The 22,839-nt window shown below is 43.9% G+C and overlaps 1 protein-coding gene across 1 annotated transcript in view; it reads left to right on the forward strand.

Moving 5' to 3' along the window:
• Window positions 1–9,530: 9,530 nt before the first annotated feature.
• The window catches only part of LOC119174229 (glutamate receptor ionotropic, kainate 2), a 269,581-nt gene continuing 256,272 nt past the window's right edge, over window positions 9,531–22,839 (forward strand). Inside the window, exon 1 of the mRNA XM_075895948.1 lies at window positions 9,531–10,717. Within this exon, the coding sequence (XP_075752063.1) occupies window positions 10,600–10,717 (118 nt within the window). The 5' untranslated portion in view covers window positions 9,531–10,599. The remainder of the gene's footprint in view (window positions 10,718–22,839) is intronic.

Genomic DNA, 22,839 nt, shown 5'->3' on the forward strand with positions numbered 1-22,839 from the left:
ATGAAGTTCAACTCACGTGTTGCACAACTCTAGACACAATGGGAAGTGATGACTTCCCTATATTTATCTATGTTGCGGGCTACCATATGACGGTAGCTAAATCCTGCAAAGTATCTGATTGGGATCGCTACCAAGAGCATTTAGATCACCTATCAGGGGATATGTTTAAGGATATGCTGGCGAGCAAAGTGGCTGCAACCACTATGCTTAAGCTACCTGCACGTTTTCCAGCCCCGCACTCAAAGCTCGGTAATTTGTCAGCGGCAAGGAGGGCAAAGAAAAGGCTTATGTGGAGAGGCGGCGAATCAGCTAGTAAAAGTCAGGTCAACAGAGTTAATGCAGCAATATGGCGACACAGCAAAATACTTCAGAGGAAGCAATGGGCAACGTTTTGTTATATTTACTACATTGTCAAGAATCTGGCGAGTAGTAAATAGCGTCGTGAACACGCCCAGCCTTTGAGACCATTTATTGCCCTCACCTTATTCAAGGATACATCAATACCATCTCTAGCCAAAGAGTTTGCTAACATCTATGTAATTGGAAAAGAAGGTAAGCCCACCTCCGCTTTATTCTACATCTACCATCGACGCACCTTTCACAAAGAGGGAACTTACGTCAGCCTAAAGTTGTCTTCGCCGACGCAGTGCTCCTTGACCGGACGGAATTACAAACAAAATGATCTCAAATATGCCTGTAGTTGTGAAAAGCAGGCTTTTGATGCATTTCAACTACGTTTGGAAGTCTGGAAACATTCATGAAGCCTGGAAAATGGCCTGGGTTGTGCCAGTGCTTCAACCAGGTAAAGACAGGACAGAACTGGCATCATATAGACCGGTATCACTAACTTCGTGCGTAGCGAAGGTGATGGAAAAACTGGCCTGTGTTCAGCTGACATGGTGGATGGAGAATCACAAGGCTCTTCCAGAATGTATGACTCGGTTTCTTCAACGGTTCAGCGCACAGGACAACATCTTGGACTTGGTGGGTCACATACAGCACCAAAGAGCGTACGGCTTTTCAACGTTGGCAATATTCCGGGACGTTTCGAAAGCGTACGACTACGTGTTCCAAGGTGCGATAATTTACGGTCTTGCGTTGTAGGAATAACAGGGCACCTTTTATGCTTTCTTCAGGCATTTCTTAGTGATCACTTGAAGCAGGAGAAGTTGGGGACAGTGCCCAGTCTTCAAGGAAAATCAACAGAGGACTGCCACAAGGCAGTGTCCTGTCTCCAATGTTGTTCAATGTGGCCATGGCTGATTCCCCTAATGCTTTTAAAACTGTGAGCGAGGCAGTTCAAGTATCAATTTATGCCGTCGACATATGCATCTGGCTGTCTGGATATCAGCAAAAGCGATCGTAAATGATTGGTTAAAAAGTTATACTCTCCGAACAAACTTATCTTGAATCGATTGGACTAACAATATCAGCTGAAAAGCCTCGAATCATGCTATTCACAGGTATGTGAAGACATGAAACAAGAATGAAAATATTACTTCCTGATGCATCAGTTAAGCAAGTTAAGTACATGAGATTCCTTGGAGTCACACTAGACAAGAGAAAAAAATTGGCGACGGGTAGTAGACAAGACAATGTCAGCGCCGTCACCCCGTGTAAACGTCCTTCGAAGGATGGCAAGAACAAGCTGGGGGAGCCATCTAACATCAATGATAAAGTTACACGTGGCAGTAATTATAAATCATGGGCTTTTCCAATTACCTCTGATATCTTCGAGTGAGTTACAGTATACGAAGGGCTGGAAGCACTTCATCGTAAAGGTCTCAGAATCGCTTTGGGAGTGCCAAAGTTTGCAGCGAGCATAAAAGTGCTTCATGAAGCTCGTCTTCCACCATTACGTCTTCTCGCTTCACAACGACTGCTGACACAGCTTTGCCGACTTAGCGAATCGAGCCTAGGACGAGCACCTTCGCGAGCTTTTGTGGCCCTCAACACCGTTCGCCATCTCGGCATGGATTTTCCCAAACACAGACAACTTCGACAAGACCCACATTGGTCACATGAAGATGTCGATTGTCAGGTGACGATTCCACGGATGAAACAGCTAGCGTTCCACACCCACAGCAGAAGTACGTTGTTTGGTACTTGAATACATTGAAGAAAAGCGTGCTGATCATTTGGAAGTTTTCCCCGATGAATCGGTCGACATAGTGCGCGGAGCAAGCGCTGCAGCGTTTGGGATCCCGTCTTCAAAGGCGTCCTGGGCAGCGCGACTCAAGTGCGTTGTTTCATCGACTGCATGTGAAAGCGTGGCAATTCAGGCATCCCTGAAGATACTGAAGTTTTGTAGGCAGCAACAAGTCGTGCTGTTTTCAGGCAGTAAGCCCGCTTTGCAGCGGCTAAAACATGGATTGGTTTTGGATCGATGCACTCAAAGATCACTTCGAATCTTCAAAAACCTGTATGGCATTGGTATAAACATTAAGTTTCAATGAATTCCATAACTTGTGAGTATAGCGGGTAATGAGGTGGCTGACAGACTTGCCCGGAGTGCTCTGCAGCTTACCCCAACGAATAAGTCTCCCAAAGACAACGTATTTTACGAGAAGCTGTCAAGAAGCATTTTCACTCGCTATGGCTGACGCCTCGCCAGCCATGTGTGACAGACGTGCTATCGAAGGAGGAGGCCAGCTTGCTTCATCGCATCCGAACGGGATCAGCGTGTTCACCAGCATGGCTTCACAAGATCAGACCCTCCGCGACATCCTTGTCCCCGAAGTGCAAGGACAATGGTGATATAGAACACTATTTGCTTAAGTGCCTTAAACTCAAGAAGGAACGGCAAGGTTTAATTGAGGAACTGCAACGTTTAGGCTCGCCATGTGACAGCGTGACTGATGTGTTTCCTCATGGTCACTCAATCTTCAGGAAACAGGTGTCGCGACTTCTTTTGAAATTTCTGAATGCTAGAGACCTCTAATGAGCCTGGTGATAAGTGACATTTGTGTTTGTAGTATGGTACAGTGAGGTAGAGTACCGGCACAATACTGCAGATGGAATAGCACTGAGGCCGCCAGCTTGTGCAGGCTTACGTCCCGCTATGCGCAATTTTTAAGAGCCTGCTCACGCTTAGTTAAAAAACAAACAAACGAAAGGACATTGGATACAATTAGCAAAGGGGAAACTGGGCGAGACAATTGTCTGCAAATTATGCAAGGCCAGATCCGCTGGCTACCTACAACATCTTAATCTTAAATGACAAAAATAAGTTTTTGAGTCTGAGCTAGTTCAAAGCGCGAAGCATATTTCATGAGTGAGTCTGTGTGAGTTCCACAATTTTTGATGACCAATACTTGAATCTATGATAACTTTCCAATGAACTAGCCCACATCACATCACCAAACAAAAAAAAAAGAAAATTTTCAATTTCATTGCCTTTTCTTTGAAATAAGACTGAGAACTGATCTTCAATATTCAAAGTTCCTTCATTGCACAGATCATGGGATCGTCAAAGCTTTACGCACACTCTATCGAAGAAATCTAACTTCATAGCTTTGAATAATCTTCAATATCCGTGATAGCAAAACTTTACGGCTATAAGCCATCTAAATCAATATCTACATACAATATTTGAACGCACAAAATCGAAAGCTCTGAAATGTGGCTAATTCACGAAAGAATTACGCTGCCGAAGTGGCTCGCATCCATCTAACCTGAAATTGAAGTTGAATTTAAGAACACACAAAGCATAATACTGCAGATAACAAGCTCACATATTCTCTGTCATCTTTGACTAAAATCCTTACCCAATGTGATGGGCTTGAGAAAAAGTGCAAATAATTGCACGCACAGCCGTAGAAAATGTCACAAATTTTTCAGTTAGCTTGGCGTCATGTTTCGATGAGCAATGGACAAAAACTAGTTTCTACAAAGTTTTCTTGTTGGCATCACTTGCAGACACAATGAACTCGCAGTGGCGACCGAGAAGACTCGCATAGCAACAAGGTATTCTTTCGAGTCTCTGCTGCCCGACCTTCGCACGTGTTTTGTAACAGTGTGGTATTCTTAACGATGTGCACCGCACTTGGCAAGAAGTACACTACGCTTCGTTGCCGATGAACTAAGCTTTTTTAGACCCTCGTTCTGAGCTTTCTCGAATCTCGTTTCCAAGAATGCGTGAGGTTTACGGTGCACTTTCCGTAAACGCTCAAAGCTCTTTCAATCAACAGGGTCACCAGCGTGTAGAAGCTCCGAAGAAAAACATCAGTCAGGCACGTATTGCAACCACGCAGCTTGCTACCTTGAACATTTATTTTACTCGATGCATGTAATAAAGTATATAGCTGCTGGATGATTGCATGATGCATAAACACTTCGCCAACAGTGTGTATCATCGGTGACGAGGTTGAAGCTTAAGTTACTCTGGGACTAATTTTTCCAACTCTCTGCATGAGGGCTTTGGTACCTTTCCGATGCACCTTTGGTAATGAAGCCTTTATTGTCAAGGTTTCAATATAATGTTCATTAAAACAGATCTCGTTCACACTTACATGAGTTTCAACCAGCTGAACTGGCATATAAACATGCACTATGGTGTTTTAAAGAGACGCCTGGGCGTGTTCGTTTAGGTGAAAAGAAAAGTCGCCTTTTAAAACATTTACTAAACTGTTTCTATTTTATGCACAGGCAGTAAAAAACTTCCATGAAATCAAAAGGAAGGAAGAACATTTTATGCATTTTCTTCACAAAATAACAGTGTCCGTGTGTGCACGGTTATACGGCTGTGTTGTAACTTATGGAGACTTGTGGAGATGCAGATATTTTGTGAAACGTGATGCAGTATTCAATGAGTTGTTCGTTAAATAAACTTGTCGCATGGGCTCGTCCACGGCGTAATTTTTGTCGACAGGGCCTCACCGAGTGTGAGGCCCATGGCATATAGCTTTATGCTCTGCAATGGTCGAGTACCAAGTACTCTAAATTGTTAACCACTTCTTCGAAACGCGTTAAGTGTAATGCAAGTATGAGTTATGTGACACTTATGCCTATTACCTTTAAATGAGTTGTGTAGTTTTAACCAGTGGGCATTCTGTGTTTCAACGCAATAGTAATTGGCTAATTCTGACACAATTACGCTCCTCGTATCATCAGCGACACGCTGCCGCAAAATTCAAACACAAAATTGCGTGAATGCAAATGATCATTTGTCTGCATAATGGTCTGATGAGGATAAAACTGATGCACGACATGGTTCTTTGACGGTGTCAAAAAAAAAAGGTGTCCAAAATATATCGGCTCAAGATCTTAAAAATAACTGTGTGCTCAAGGAAAGTCCTACCTGTTGTATATTAGGGGTAGTGATCTGTACATACAAATTGTATTTTTTTGTTCATCACTAAGCGCCTAATTGCTATTTAGCCTTATTAACGCAACCTTTTTCTATACTTGGTTGAGTTCTTAAAAAGTAACCTTACGTTGACCATCATCTCTCATAACTCCTGAATCCAACACTTATTTTTTGCTGAAATCTACCTGGTAATTAAAAAAAAACACAACAGAACGTGGAACACCGACTACTGAAACATACGCGCGCTCGCGCGCCGCTGCTCCAGCGATTCTAAGCGGTTTTTTTTTATTCGAAAAACTGCCCTTTGGTATAACAAGCATAGATAACAACAACACAGGTTCAGAACACATAAACAAGTTACACTCTTGCATAAAATTTACCGAAGATCGGTGGACAGGTCCTCTTATCTACTCTTATAAGTCTGGAGGGTGACCGGGACGGTGACCTGTTGGTCTATGATGACGAAGGCGCGCTGCGTTCGTTCACATTGTACATGGCCTCAGACTATTTGATGGACGTGCCAGAGGTAACTTTTGATAACGCGTCTATCTTCGAGTGCAAAGCATTTCACAATGCGGTGGGGAACGAACGCCGCCGTGCTTCAAAGAACAGCATATTACAGCAAAACTGAATTCTTGATTCTAGGGTTATTTAAGACGAGGTAAAACAGAAGATTAGCTGTTTAACGATGTGAGCGAAAATAAGTAAGTTGGCTAAATAAAGTCAGTTAGTGTATCGAAGATTAATCATGAAATAAAAAAGGTTGTGTTTACACACAACTTCCGTTAATTTACAACACCCATAAGCTTTATAGTACACATGGATTTTTTGTGTGTTTCAAGTTATAGCTCGGACACTTCGTGTAATGTTAATAAGAATTGTATTGCTAAGTATTGCTAAATCTGCATGTTACGAAATCTGTTGGACCAGATAAGATACCGAATGTCTTCTTAAAATGGTACGCAGAGTGGTGCGCGAAATATTTGTGTGTGTTGTATACTAGGTCTTTGAACGAAGCTGTACTCCCTGAGGACTGAAAGATTGCCCGAATGAAGTCTCTACACAAAGCAGGTGATAAAACTCAAATAAAAAATCATCGACCAGTTTCGTTAACATCTACAGCCTGTAAAATTCTCGAGCACATAGTTCACAACCACATTCTTACATTTCTTGATGAACACAAAGTACTGACAAAAGCGCAGCATGGATTTAGACCTGGATATTCTACCACTACACAGCTGGTTGAAACCATCCACGATTTCGCTACCGCACTATATGAAGGTGAACAGCTAGATGCCATTTTTACGGACTTCCAAAAGGCCTTTAATAAAGTTTTGCATAAAAATTACTTCATGAGTTGCAATATATCTTGAAGAATCTGAAACTTAATTATAGTATGGATACGAGAGTAGCTTGAAAACAGGCTACAATTTGCTTCACCTAATGACAGCTGTTGCAGCAAACTTCCTGTGGATTCCGGCGTACCTCACGGCTTGGTCCTCGAACCTCTTTTATTTCTATTATATATAAATGATATAATGAATGGCATTTCAGTAAGTGCACCTACAGAAAGATTTATGCTGATGATGGTGTGTTATACACGAAAGTAAACTGCTGGGGATCAGATAAGGCTTAATAATCAATTTAACAAGGTAGTCTCTGGGTGACAGGAATCGCAAATGTCAATTAACTACAACAAAACTGTTTATATAAAAATAACACTAAAGAAAATTCCTATATGTTATCAGTACGGAACGGATAGCGTCAATCTTACAGAATTTGCAGAGTACAAGTACCTTGGATATAGGATAAGTAATGTTCTAAACTTGAACAAACACGCCGACATAACTACAGGTAAATGTCTACGTAAACATTTTTCTAAAGCGATCCTTAAAATATTCTATCCCGTCTGTACGCATGTTGGTATATAAAACACTCATTCGTCCAATGTTGGAATATGCTGTATTAATATGGGATCCATTCAATAAACGTAATATTAATAAATTAGAAAAAGTGCAGAACAAAGGCTTATGTTTATTTATAACTCCTACGGTAGAACATCCGTATCTGAATTATTGGTAAAAAGCGATCTCCACCCCGTTGTTGACAGAAACCGCATTTGCCGGCTTAAGTTTTTCTATCAATTAATAAATGGTCATTTGAATGTTGACACTGCAGGCATCCATCGGTATTCTTCCAGTTACGACACTCGCAAGCGACATAGTAAAACGATAACTCCTTTACCTTCAAGGATTAACTGCTACAAGTATTCGTTCTTCCCTAGAACTAATAATGATTATTATTAGTTCTTCCCTAGAACTAATAATAATCATTTGTCAGGAATAGCCTGACAAATGATGTCGTTTTACACAAGAAACTGTCAGTGTTTGAAACAGCATCGCCTGAACCATCACTACACATGCATTGTATTATTTGTTTTATTGTAGTTATTGTGTTAGTCTGTAACCTGTATTCTACGTGTTACGTTAATATGTGTTATGTTACTCAAAAAATTTGTTTAATTAAGCGTTTTTGAACCTTCGCCTTAAATACTCACATCATAGATTTTATTGTGTTTTCATTATTTCTTTGTAGGTACCGATTCCCGCACATTTTTCTCACCCTGCCATGATCTTTCAACTGAAGGATCGCGGTATTTATGAATATATAAATAAATAAATAAATAAATAAATAAATAAAGTATGTCGATGAGATGGAAAAGTCAATGTTCTGAAACCTCTTGCACTAACAATAGATCAATGGAATTCACTGCCATCTTGCATTGCCGCTATCACCGATCATCAGTCTTTCCAGTTAGCGCTCCTTTCGTTTCAAGAGCGCGATAACACTTTTGAATAGATCACTACAACGTACTTTATACTGTATGTGATCTTTGATTCTGTTCATTTGTAAAATGTATTTTTTTATTTATGAAATGTTATCGGTATTTGCGAAATGTTATTGTTTCTGAATTATATTTCTAGTTTTCCTTTTCCATTGCTCTACACCTGAAATGTGGCGTATATCATTCCTTATGAATCCCCTCCCCCCTGTAATCCCCTCCGGGCCCTTAGGGTCTTCAAATGAAATAAGAAATTCAAATAAGATTGCTTTTCTGTGGTACCCATGCGGTCACAATGTCTTAAACTCGCGAAACGAAATATACATTTCTGAAGTGGTACCCAGGAGCCCCTATCAATCTGTTTCTCGAAACGCGGCATCATATGTTTGTTTTTTCAGGAATGACCAATATATGGCGAAGGAAAGGCAATCCTTCAAGTGACAAGGTTAACAAAGATTTCTCCGCCACTCCCCTCCCCCCCTGCGTTTCCAAATTTCATGACTACATCGGCCCTGGCAGTGACAAAATTTTGCGGCAGTGGCCCGCGAGCTCCGGTGAGTTTGAATCCCCTATCCAGACAATAACACTGAAACGCTTGGACATTTTGCACGACAAATTAATGACCATGTCTCATTGCCAGTTCATGGCATCTTTCCAGGCAAGTTTCATCCAAACAACCGCACTTTGTTATAGCAAAACCGGTGAAAAGTAAATGTGTTGAATATTTTATCTGATCCGTTAGCGTATTCTTTGTTTAATGGTTCTTTAGAGTTGGAGCGATCACATTGCGAGTGGTACTGAAGTTTATAAAGCGACAGCATATGTCGGCCGCCTTACTCGAGCACTTCACACCGATCGCAAAGCCACCATCGCCTTGTAAGCTGTCCCGTCTCAGACTTTGTTTGTGTTCGCTTCTCTCTCTCCCAGGAACCTTCGCGGGGGCGCTTGAGAAGACATATTTTGCGGCGCTCCCGCTGGTCCGCTCACTGGCAAAGGAACGCGTTGAGCATGCCGTGCAGGAGAAGGAAATATGTATGTCGGTCGCCAGAGGATGGAGAGTGGAAAGATGGGACTAAGAGAGGGAGGGGGAGGTGGCGGTTCGGGCATCCCAGCGACACGGCAGCGTTCATAACTGCCGCCGCAACGTCGACGACTCGCGCGTGGTATTTTTAGTGATGGAGCCAGGTTGCGCGGGGTCGCTCCGCTGGCGCATCAAAGATGGCAGCCGTCTTCTTTCTAAAAAAGACAGAGACTCCGCTACTACATACTGGCGGGCTCAAGCTGCGGCCCTCACCTCTCGCCGAACCTCCTTCCCACCACCACGTATACCTCTTTCCTTTAGCCCATCCGCTTCGATAAGCGCTTGCGCGATCCCCCCATGAGGGAGAGCGCGCCTGTATGAACGTGGGTGCGTGCCTGACAGCGGTTGCGCGCCCTCGAGTCACGCGAAAGACTTACGGAGGGTCGGAACCTCGGTGCGAGGAGGCAGGCTTGAGAAGTCGCAAGCTCGGGGGTGTGACTCAAGGCCCGCGATTCTCCGAACCTTCGCTGGCTTACCACTACTGGCCTGGCGGCCGTAGGCGACCGCTCGGAGCTGGCGGATGCCAGGACAGGTGCTTGCGAGCGTCGGCAATTGGTCTGCCAAGCGAAGGGTACCATTGACGTCCCTTGGCTCAGCCGTAACTGCACCGGGCGACTGTCGATGTTATGGTTGTCGTGGATTCGGACCCTACTTCGTGACTGGAGTGTACTTAGGTGGCGACCTTGTTTCTCTCGCCTGATTGTTCCTTGTGGATTTCTTTTTTGCTATTCTTTCGTCTAAAGTGCGGAAGTTAAAACGATTCAAGTTACACGTCTGTGCGAGTAGTAGTTTCACGAAAGATGACAAACCAATACGCAAGAAAGACCGGCTCGTGTAAATTCAAACAGTAACGAAGATGTCGATTTTACTCGAAAAATCGCAGCACCGGAGCCCGACTTGACACATTCGGTACAATTAGAAGACTGAAGCACGCGCGAGACAAGAACTGCAGGCGTCGGTGACAACATCTCTGGTGCGTGGCCCTCTTTGCACTCTGGGAGTACGGATCAGGAGAAAGACGACCGAACAACGACTGCTCGAAAAAAAAAACAACTAATTAGCACCCCGCAAGCCAGCTCACACTGTACAGATCAGCGACAACGATGGAGAAGCTCTTCAAAGAAGACTTAATGGAGCAGTGTCGTAGATATAAAGATTAGCGCGAGCTCCCTGCTTTTCTTACTCGTTTATCACAGAGGATTCAGTGCACATTGCTCACACCTACGCAACATCACCAAGTTTTGCGAGACCCAACGTAGTCCTCGTAAGAGTTTTCTACGGTTTTCATCGTCCTCCCTAATACGCTGTCAGACGAGAATCTTCACAACGGCAGACACCAGAAGGAAGGACCGATTCCTATTTTTTTCAATGTGGACGCCTTCGTCGTGTGTAATCATCGTTTGTTCTGCTTTGGTAGTGTTCCTTCATGACCAAATTGTAGCGACCCATGTCCGCTACAACGGTGTGCCTCCGACTGTTCGTGTCGGTGAGTATTTTGTTGTTCCTTAGCTTCCACTTTGAAGTTACGGCTCAAGATTTTTTTTTTGTTCGCGAAGTCCTTCTTTCGAATGGCATTTACGAAAATACCCAAGTGTTGGTGAACTAATAGAAATAAGGCTGAACTTCCAGTGTTCTTAATCCTACAGTCAGAAACAACGAGTCGGCCGTGGGCAAAAACAGAAAAGCATCCCATTTGTAAAAAAAAAAAAAAGAATTGAGTGCATACACGTGGAGTAAGTACCATTACCCGTTGTGCATGCTGTGTTCTTTAGGCCAAGTATCAGGCGAACATCCTGAACCTTCTGCCATAATAGCTGCTTTTAAATTGATCGGTAATTTTTCAAGAAGCCATTGCCACATTATTTATTTATTTATTTATTTATTTATTTATTATACCATGAGGGTTTTCACACTATAAAGGGGAGGGGCATGGTACCTGTCAAAATGAAAAGCAACACTTGATAAATATATACAAGAACCAAATTCAATAATTGCAGAATAATACGGAAATGCGTTATTTATAAACTACGTCAACAAAGACAACGTAGCAGTAGCGATAATGGAGGTAGTACATGTTCAAGCACTAACCAAAGAACAGCAAACAATCCCAAAAAACAAAAAAACAAAAAAGAACATTATATATATATATATATATATATATATATATATATATATATATATATATATATATATATATATATATATATATATATATATATATATTGAAAGCAGAAATCAAATAACGCCCAAAATGTTTTGTAAAAAAACCATAAAACACGTGATGTGTCAGTGATTGTGGTAGCTTATCATGGGAGTAGATTCCATTGAGATGTAGTTCTTGGAACGAAAGCGTGCAAATGGGTTTTGGTTCTGCATTGAGGATCATGAACTTTTTGTGGATGATCTATTCTGGGTGATATGAATGAGGGGGGTTTAACGAAATGTTCGCGAAGGCTATTGTTACGATAATAAAGCTTATGAAAGAGACTTAGCCGGGCTATTTTACGCTGAATGGCGAGTTCAGGAAGGTTGAGCTGAGATTTCATTAGTATGACACTGGCCATGTGGATATATTTGGACAAGATAAAGCGAACTGAACGATTCTAGACTGCTTGCAATTCATGTGTTAGTGTAGTGCCACCAGGATCCCAGATGGATGATGCGTATTCAAGCGATGGGCGAATGTAGGTACTGTAAAGAAGCTTCTTAAGGGATGAAGGTGCCATGCAGAAGTTTCTGCGAGAAAACCCGAGTTCACGGTTAGCTTTGGCGATGATGTACTTCAGATGATGGTTCCTTGTCAGGTTATCCGAAATAAGAACACCTAGATATTTGTAAGATGAAACAGCCCTCAAGTTAGGTATCGTTAAGGTGATACTGTGGACAAACAAGTGAAGTGCGGCACACGCGCATTGCTTTTCGTTTTGAAATGTTCATTTCCATGTTCCATAATTGGCACCAGGTAAATATGTTATTTAGATCCGCCTGAAGCGATGTGACATTGTCTTCGTTACTTATTTTTCGATAAATTACGCAATCATCAGCGAATAGGCATACCTTTGATGAGACGCTAGTTGACAAGTCATTCATGAAAATTAAGAACAGCAAGGGTCCCGACGCAGAGCCTTGGGGAACGCCCGAGAGCACTGGTTGGACGGGTGAGCAAACATTGTTAGCAGAAACAAATTGTATTCGGTTAAAAAGAAAGGCCGGGATCCAGTTAAGCACGTTAGGGTCTAGATTTAAATGTTTCAGCGTAAGAAGTAGTAACTCATGACTAACCTTGCCAAACGCCTTCGAATAATCCAAAAAATACAGTCAATGGTAAATCTAGAGTCGAGTAGGACATGCAGTTCGTTAGTAAAGACCGAGAGCTGCGTTTCACATGAGAATTTTTGACGGCATCCATGCTGGGAGGGTGTGAAAAACTGGTTAGACTCGAGAAAGTTAACAAGGTGAGTGAAAATGGTATGCTCAAATATTTTGCGCTGGACAGATGTTAGCGATATTGGACGGAAATTCAATGGATTGTGTGTCACCCCTGATTTGTTAACTGGTACTATCTTACCAATCAGCGAGTCTTCCGGAAGGCTTGAGTGCTGCAAGGACTATGAAAAAATGCATCACAAGATAATAGAGCAGTATTCAACAGTGTTTTTCAGGAATTTAGTATTGATACAATCAACTCCACATGATGACGAGCTTTTAAGTTTTTTAATGCCGAATACCTTCGGAGGTAACGAAAATAGCGTCCATGGGTTGGGGTGAAGGCAAAGTGATTTGGTTGTTGATGGTCACCTGGTGTGAGAAAGCTTTTATGAATGTGTCGTTTAGTAGAGATGCGCATTCTACGTCGGGCACGGGATGCCCGTCAGCTGTCAGCAAGGTTCCAGCGCGATTCTCGCTGCTACGTACGAAATTCCAAAACTGTCTAGGGTTATTTTTCAGCATAGTTGGTAGAGATTTACTGAAAAAGAAAGACTTTGCATGTTTTAGTGCAAATAAATAAGTTGCAGCAGCAGATCTGTAAGTTGGCCAACGTTGATCAGACGGGGATTTGGTAGCAGTTTAAAACTCTTCGTATTCCAGAATGTCCGGGTAATATGAGCCGCCATTCATGTGGCCGAGGGAAATTTTCTTGACCAAACGTTAAGAAAACACGAATGTTTTGTTTCTATCGCGTAGTTGAATATATGTTGCACCTTTTCGCCATGGTAGTGCAATTCATGTTTTTTTTTTTAACCGACACACCAGGTTCGTAAAGCTGTAGAGTCTAGTCTGTTGTAGTCAGTCTTGCAGACCAGTGAATTATCAAGTGGCGTAGTTTGTACGGAAATGAAAGGAAAGGTAGAGAAAGTTTGCAACAAAGTAGAGCCAAATAGAAAGTTTAAACCGATACCCATCCACAAAAAAAGCGAAGTATGTAAAATAAAGACTAATCCAAATACGAAGAACAAACGCTATGAAGGTTAAGAAATACAGCAAGAAAAAGATGAGGATGGACTATGTGTGTGAACAGATAAAGTGCATTACTCTGCTATTTATACCCTCAGCTGGCGTCCCGAGGAGAAAAACACGGCTGAGTAAGCACTCGCCATTGAAGTAGTCACTCGTGTGCTCCGGCAAGAGTCCATAAAGGACTGTGGAGTAAAAATATTGGCACAAGGGAACCCTCAGGCAATGTTTACCATCAAAAAAGGTGGTCCTAATAAACACATGTGGCAACGTTAACTGGGGAATCGTAAACACAAGCGAAACAGGTCTATCGTGTTATTGAAAAACATGAAGTAGAAATAACCTAATATATATCACGCATAGGTAGTGGTACACTTCTCTATCAGAGGATCTCTGTGTACCCAGAAACAAGATAATAGAGCGGCACATAGTTATAGATTACAATCGATATATATCGTACCTAAGCAAAATCAAGCAAGACAGCTGTGTGTCGTTGCCATATTTTGAAATAGACTAGCAAAACTATTATCATCTTGAACTACGCCTATAGAGTGTGACCTATCTCGACATTTTGTTAAAGCGTTGACAGTTGAGCATGTTGGTACAATTCACAGAATTATCAGTTACTTCCAGTCAGGTAAGATTCAGTTACGCTAAACAGGAGCATGTTTGGTGCACCCCAGTTATCTTGGTAAAATAAATGAAACCTCCCAAAAGAGTGTAAATGTTAAAAAACAGTGTTAAAACAATGTTAACAAACAGTGAATGCACAGCATAATAACGTGAATAACGTGAAACCTGTAACAGAAAAAGCATTAGTTATTTTAACGTATCACTTTCTTGCATGAGCAAAAGCGCAGTTTCGTCGAAGAATTAACAAAACGGCTGGTGGCGGTATTGTCACTCGCGTCGGCCTCAGTCATAGCATTAATCCACATTAAAAAAATTTGGACCATCTCACTCAAGGTAACTCTGATAGGATGCGAAGCAGCAGCGTTGCGTACGGGTGGCGCTACGGGTTAAACGGCGCTAACGTGGTTTTGCGGTGAGTGCTGGAAGATTCATTCAAAGGGATGGCTGGCGTAGGACTAGTAGGTGACACATAAAGTCGGCCAACTCTTAAGCTATCGTGCATTATAGGCAGTTTTTTTTTTTCTGTGTAAATTTGTCATACGACTGAATTAGGTTTCAGTTGAATCAGGGACCAGTGTATGCCCACAAAGCACATGCCCACGAAGCACGTTTTCGTAAATTATTTCCATAATATGGCACTGATGGACAAAAAAGTGGCCGCTGCCTACAGTAATAGCTAAGAGTTTGGGCGACTGTACAGACATGTTTTAACGCGTACGTTAGGCGTGCATCTGGTTTATTGTGTGTGAACCGACGAGTCGGCGGTGTAGCAAGCGGTGGTCGCTACAGGTGTTACGGACATGGTGGCTGCTGCGGGCGCTGCGGTAAGCGCGTTTCAGGCGGGCGAGGAAGTGACGTCAGCGCGCACTGCCAACCACTCCTATAATATATAGGAGGTGTTGGCACTGCGAGGGGAGCACGACGTCAACGCGCCGCAGTGGTGTGACCTACTTGGCACCGCGCCGACACCTGTGGCACGCTAGGTGGCGTTCGTTGTACGGAAAGACAGCATTACACAGACCATTCAGAGAGCTGATTCACATCTAAAAGACCACCATCACCTACTGCACGCAACTACTCGCACTCATGCGCTATAGTTTCGAAAACCTCTTTGGGAGCATACATGTAAGTGAACACATGCGTGGGATTGTGTTTTTACAGCGAAAGCTGTTATGAGATCTCAACTGGGGTCTAGCGCAGTGCCTTAGTTGTGCACCGCCGCCACCGCTGCTGTCCGTAACCACATCGCGCTAAATTAGAAAAAAAAAAACAAGTATCAATGACAAAGTGGGGTTCGAACCCACGTCCGCTGGGTGCCGGCCCAGTATTCTACCATTGCGGAACATTGGTGCTTGGAACTTGTTGGCAAACTTCCCTTAGGCAGGCTTGATGTCGGGAAAGCAATCGTGTTATTACGACTTCCAAACCATTTTAAAAAAGCGAAAGAACAACCAGTCGTTGCACAATGCGAATAGTGTAACGAGTGGCTCATACAGTGCTACAACCCATTACAAAAGGTTGTTTTTGTTCAGGTAATAACTCTAATGCATCCACTTCATGCAGAATTCCACCTCGTCGTCAGCCTCTGCATGAACAATTAGCAGAAAGTTCTTCGCAATTGTTTAGCGGACACCACACTTCTCAGAAGAATGACAAAAAATAGCATAGCGAGGTCCAGCCTACTAACCTAAAATTTTATCATTGTTGCCGTAGTGGGCATCAAGCAAGTGTGCTTGCAGCAGTTACCCAATCAGTGTTTGAAACAGGTTCTTAAAGGCCACTCTTCCAGCTTTCGCTGTGACTGTGATGCGCCTTCTGCGCAGGCCTGGCGTTTTTTTTTTTTGTGTAGCATTAGTCGGAGTTCCAAGTGATGTCCAAGGAAGTTTTTTTCTTGTAAAACCTCCTTGGTGATGTCTAATTGTAGGGTTTGCTGTGTGCATTATATTTGTAGATTACAGCACGCCGCCATACTCGGATTGCGTCTGTCATTTTTCATGTAGAGGTGGATACCCGCGAAAGTCTTCCATCATAAATAAACACACAAAAAGTACGATCACAAAAACTGCCACGAGATAATATTTCAATTATGCGCCTAAACGCCCAGAATACGCCAGTTCTCGGGACAACGAAGGGACCTTCCAATGGCTTCACAAGCAGCCGCATGAGAAAGCGGGAATACGCCTTCTAGCGTTTTCAATGGAGGTCGGCCGTGAAAACAGGACCCTGAAAAAAGGTCACTGCAAAGTCTGCTTTCTGGAGACAGCGTCCAGTTGTCCCCCTCTTGAGTTGCTGACCCATTTCACATTCAAGTAAGGCCTCGAGTGCGAAAACCTGCATATAAAAAAATGGCAGCATACCCACGGAGTGAATGATGGAGAGTGGGGCAAAGCATTCGTCCGTCCATTCGTTCTTGCTTCCGTCCGTCCATGCGTCCATCCACCCGTCCGTGCGTGCGTCTGTGCGTGCGTCCGTCCCTACGTTCGTCCATGCATCCGTCCCTGCGTCCATTCAGGCGTCCATCCATGCATCTGTCTGTCTGTCCGTTTGTCCATCTATTCAACACTCCAAGTACCACCATCTCGCATCTTTTCATCATATATTCCCCATATAGAAGCACCGCCATCCAGCGGACATTCCAAGGACTAAACGAGAGGTCGCACACGCACACTTTTTTACGGCTTGCACTTCGGGTCTACTTCCCACCTTTAACCACCTCGAGTTCATGGTAACTGCTTCACTGTATTCATGGCACTGCGGCCCAACGCTCGCTAAACCTTTCTAAAACCAAAGAGGTTACGCCCAGAGAGTATAAGGTAGCAACCTTTTCCTGTCAGATAGTGCTCAATGTACATGCCAATGGCTCCTAATGGCAAATGAGAGACAGGAGAATTCGGCTTTTACTTTCTTGCGGCTTGCGCTTCGTATCTACTTCCCACCTTTAACCACCTCGAGTTCATGGTATATACTACTAGTTCATTGTATTCATGGCACTGCGGCTCAACGCTCACTAAACCTTTCTAAAACTAAGGAGGTTTCACCCAGCGAGTATAACGTAGCAACCCTTTCTTGTCAGATACTGCTCAATGTACATGCCAATGCCTACTAATGGGGAATAAGAGAGAGGAGCATTCGGCTTTTAGTTAACGTGCACGCTGCAAATTTTTTTATTGTTCAACAACGCACAGGGGAAATCTCCCACCGGCACCACCTTGAAAGTCAAAATGTAACTCTTCTTATACACTACGACTACGACTACGAGGGACGAACGCGTGCCGCTATAAAGTGCTTCGCCCCTAAATTAACCAAACCCATTCAACACGCCTCGTTAGACAAAGGCGATCAACTACCACAACTTCCTCGCAGAATGCGTAAAAAGTAATATAATATGGAGGTACGTATGCATGAAATGTCTTTGTGACAATATTTCCGGTTTATTCGTACAGTTTACTCTCCTACAGGCCGGCGTTTTATTAAAAAAAAAGCCCTCGCGCGGGCATCAGACGACTGTTCATGGCGGTGGCTTCCGGGACACGAACGACAGCTCCTGATGGCTTCAACGACGCTTGCTCGATATAAAGCTTTAGATTGATGTATCTCGATGAGCCATTCAGCTCCCTCTAGTAGAGATCAGTGGCACGCTAGAACCCAACACGTTAGAGCCCGTGCAAACTCGACCCCCCGCTTAGATCTGAACTTGCCCTTGAAGTTCAACCAGAGCGCTCATGGAAACAAATATTAGGTGTAATTAGCTAACGCTTTGCGCCATTTCACGATCAGGACAAACTATCAGGTATACGCTCTTGCATTGTTGGCGAGATAAGCTTACCCACGCCTGATAAGCCTAACGCACCCACATTATGATAATGGCTAATAGAAATAGCGCAGTGTAGTCACGAATATATTGCTGCCCAAGCTGTCACACAAAAATTTAAAACAAATACTAGAGACAGTCTGCTACTTACGGCCCACAGAGTGCGTGACGATGACGTGAGAAGCTCGAGGTGGCAAGCATCTAGGGTCAATGGTCGCAGTGATGATCTTTTTTTTTCTTTTCTTGCGCTGCCGTCTTCTTGTCGAACGTGTGCGCGCAGACGCCAGGTATACGCTTAGCAGACGGTGCCACGTGATTGATTACATGTAGAAGGGTTAATCACCCTTTCTATTGGCTAAGAGGCCCTGTATCCCACTGATCTAAACCACTAGAAGTAGCAAAGAGAAAAGGGAGTTATTCGGCTAGTTGGTTCTTCATGATTAAAGATGGCGTTACATTTACTGCGACATACACAGTGAGGGAGACGACCTGAAGCAACGTGGATAATAAAACGCAATAGTATAAAAATAATGAAGGTAACCTTTAAGATAGAGTGCAGGCAGATTGCAGACAGAGTGCAAGCCAGCATAGGCGAAGTTGTGTACTATGCCTACCATTTCCTTGCGAAACAGGAGTCCATCACCTTAGCACTTAAGATGGTTAACATTGAAGTGATCTACAGTGATTCCATTGCAGCACTATGAGCCTTCGCAAAGGGAACAGTTTCAGAACAAACGCTGAGAATATAACATGGCAAGGACATTACGCATCGTCTTCGGAGATGGTTCCCAGCTCCCCTTAAGAACCCACATATGAGACTCCCCTTCCCACCTCAATGAAGCAGCACGCGAGGCGGTGCGAGACCTCTCCATCCACACCTCACCGGGCATGCGCTCTACCGGTGAAAGGGAAAAATTGGAAATTATCACTACATATAACAAGCTCACTAAATATTTCTGCCTGTCCAGAAGGATTTTCCCTCAACCTCACACAATTCAATTTTGGCCCCAAGCACTTAAATTAAGGCTTTTGCAAACGCGGTTGTAACCTACTTTGAAAATGTTACACATCATGTACCCTGACCTAAACCCAAGTAATCTTTCTCCACATTCTGGGGAAACAGCTTCATTATAACATATGCTCTGGCAGTGTACCAAATTCGCTCATTTACCGAACATCACCTCTGCCAAATGGGAGGCGGCAATCCGCAGCTCGTCCTTGGCAGATCAGCTCTGGGCTGTCCACGAAGCCCGCGAGCTAGCTGAAGAGCTCGGCATCTCAGTCGCCACTTGATAGCAGCTCACGACACAGGGAGCTGTGTTTTGGAAGACCCAATAAAATTTTGTCGAATCCAATCCAATCATTTCTATGCTGGCTGGAGCACATTGCGTTGCAACTCTCATGGACACTAGTGCCAGAACTCCCTCTGGTGCATTTATTTAAAGTTTACAGGGGCGAGGGCACCAGTGCACCACAAATGGACGTTGTTTTTTCCGGCCATGGAGGCCTATAAATGGCTATATGGTTCAAACACGAGGGCACATTTGCCTGTGATTGTGAGGGTCACTGAAGCAACGCAGATCTTTCAGTTGCTTACAAGCTGCGTTCATTCTGTATACTTCAAATTTGGTGTCTTGTCCCAAGCTCGCTTTAACTTTCCAAACCAACTAGGCCCCCAGCACACAGTGTTTGAGTTCATCGCTGAAAGAAAGGTGAAGCACTGCTCCGCGCTTCCTACCACTTTTATGTTGAGTTCAACTGCATACATTTCAGCGCGACAGCGCTAAGCAGTTAGCTTCGCAGAAATTCTGGCATCGACCTCAGCGGCTTTGTTTGTGAGCGGAGAATCATCTTTGCCTGACCGAGAAGTCGAGAATGATGCAAATAATATAATCCATAAAGAATTCTTCGTCTGTGTGGGGATTGAACCCGTGTCGTTTGAGTGGCAAGCGGGTGTTCTACGACATAATTACGCCCTTGATTGAGAATGCAGTGAAAATAACTTCCTGTGCTTGGATATTCAGTAAAAATAACGTTCATGCTTTAATAACACACATGTCCTGTGCACATAGTTATCGGTACGACACAAAATATTGCCGTAATAATGCGTGGTACAAGATGGCGTTATCATAATCACTTCATAGCGCAAAGCCAGTCACCCACTATAAAGGTACAAACATTAATGCCCCTTAAGGTCACGCAGTGGATGCATAGCAAGCTCGAAATTACTTCATACACTGAGTGTTTGAATAAGAACAAGACATTTCTATCGCGTTCAACTTCTAGAGGCGAAGCTTGAGGTTCCCCGAATTTTTTCAATACTCTTAGGGCAACAATTTAGGTACACCTGCGTGGCACCATCTACGCCATAGGCTATCATAGTTTTTTGGAAGAAGGAAAGCACTCGAAACTTCATTATACGTTATTCTTCGGAGAAGCCAGGAAAGCGCTACGCAACTGTGAGGCATTATGGGCACTTTCTTGATGCGATGGCTGAATACTCTAAATATTTATGGCGAAGCATATCTTAGTATGTAGGAAGCAATCAACAGCCCACTCGTTACAAAATTGTAATTGTGTGACACCTGGATGTTAGTTCATTATTCGAAAATGCTATAGTATATTACATATGATTACATATGTCACCGCTATTCTTTGGCCACTAATACAAGTAGAGTTGCATGATACCCGCTACACCATTGCTCATTGTGACTTTATTGCGATAGCAATTATATGGACCCTCTCAGCTGGATATTGTCGCCGGCGTTGGCGTCAGCGTCGATGCCATGCACCGTATATATATATATATATATATATATATATATATATATATATATATATATTGAGCCACCCTGGAGCACATCCTTCGCCGTTCAAACGGCAAGCTACTTATATCGATCACTTACCGCTGCTCACGAGCATCATCTCCGGGGGAGGGGGATTGTGTTTTGAGTATTACCAGCAAGATGGCGCAATGAGCGCGCGTGGCGCCCGCTTTAATCTCCTACGCGTACTTTGCCCTGATCTCGCGGCGGCGAGGAGGGGAAAGTCGTATGCCTTGGCTGGCCTCGGGCTTTACCTGGAAAAATTTTGCTGTAGCTACCGGGCGCACAAAGGTCACTGCAATCATTGCAGTCACCGTTTGCGAAAAGCGCGCTTTTCAAACACAGCAAAGTAACAGATGAGACAATCATTGGCGTGCATCCGTGCCTGTGAGTACGTTATGTGCATAATTTGTGTGTGAGGAACGCGGGGCAAGTTTCCATCTGCTTTGCATTCTGCGCGTGATTTTTCAATTCGTTGCTACCACGTTCATTGCTTCGCCTTTCCAGCAAAGCTGTGACTTTTTTTGCGTATACATAGTAGGGAAGCATCTACTATCCCTATATTCGTCATTCTTCGGCGGAGCGTAGTAACCGAGTTAGTATGACGCAAAAATAACGGCGCGTTGTGTGCAGCGCAACTCTTGCGGCTGATGCAGAGCGTGGAGCCAGTCCCTGATCCGTCAACTAACGAAGGTGATCGGTCCCGCGAAGGCGAACGCGGGAGACCTGCGCACGGGAAATGAAGGAGACCCCTTCGTTCGCGCTGTTCACGAGCGGAGCCGTCAAGGTCGTTCCCGTTTGGGACTAGAATGGGAAGGCTTACACGGAAGAGCGTCTGGCAAGAAGCAGGCCAGGCGCCCTCGTCAGAGGTTAAGCTATTGTTGGCATGCACTCGTGCCATTGAGAATGACGCGGGGACGTGACCACTGGGCTAACCGAAACATAGTGGCGGCATGGAGACGTGCATATCCCTCCCACTCTACGTCATTACCAAGGGTTTTTAGGATGTCGGGGCGCCTCACTGTCGCGCGCACACCTGGTTAGCGCACAGGGCTTCACGGTGTACTCTTCGCGCTCAAAGAGACTTCTACGAAGCGACGTGTAATGAGAAATCTCATGGAGCTCGAGCGTGACAACGGCTATCAACGGCTGATACACGGCCTGGCATGGGAGAGAGTGCGACACGCGGAGAACCTACCCATTAGCGTGTTTATTTGGTAACGTGGTTTTTACCAGTGCAGTGTTTGTTATGAAAGTGTTTCTGCAACTGGTTGTGATTGGCTTGTGTGAAGACCCTTTGTTGAACCGAGGGTTCAAAAGAGAATGTTTGAATTTGTAATGGGAGAGTGGAGGTTCGGGCTTGGACTCGGGCAAACGCCTGAGGTTGCAATAAAGCGTCTCTTTACCGGGCTACGGCTCTTCCTTCGCACTGCCACCGTGCACTCGAGTCATCGAGGGGATCCATTCCGAACCTCAAACATCTTCCCTTCTTAGCTGGTGCAGAAGCTAGTCGAGGAGGAGGGAATTAACTAACCGCTTCACACTTATAAGACATAAGGTCGACATTGTAGTTGATGTGGCTGATGACGATAAAGAAATATAGCTAAGCATTCAATAATGGGTGGGAAGCATTCAACGAGGCACGTGTAGCGCAGTAGACATTGTGTGACACAAGGTTATTATTTGATTGATTAAAATAGTCGGTTGCATATGTTAAGACGAATAATTCTCCAACATGAAGCATGCATAGCCCCCATTTGCAAAAGAAGTTCGAGCAGCCGTCTGGCTCTGCGGCGCTCAACTCTTGAAAGCCACTGGGGTAGTTCCGGCGCAGCTTTGGGGAGTTTTATTCTGACGATACCAGATTGATGCTAGTTGACTTCC

The sequence above is a fragment of the Rhipicephalus microplus genome, chromosome 5, assembly GCF_043290135.1.
Source record: "Rhipicephalus microplus isolate Deutch F79 chromosome 5, USDA_Rmic, whole genome shotgun sequence".
NCBI classification, from domain to species: domain Eukaryota; kingdom Metazoa; phylum Arthropoda; class Arachnida; order Ixodida; family Ixodidae; genus Rhipicephalus; species Rhipicephalus microplus.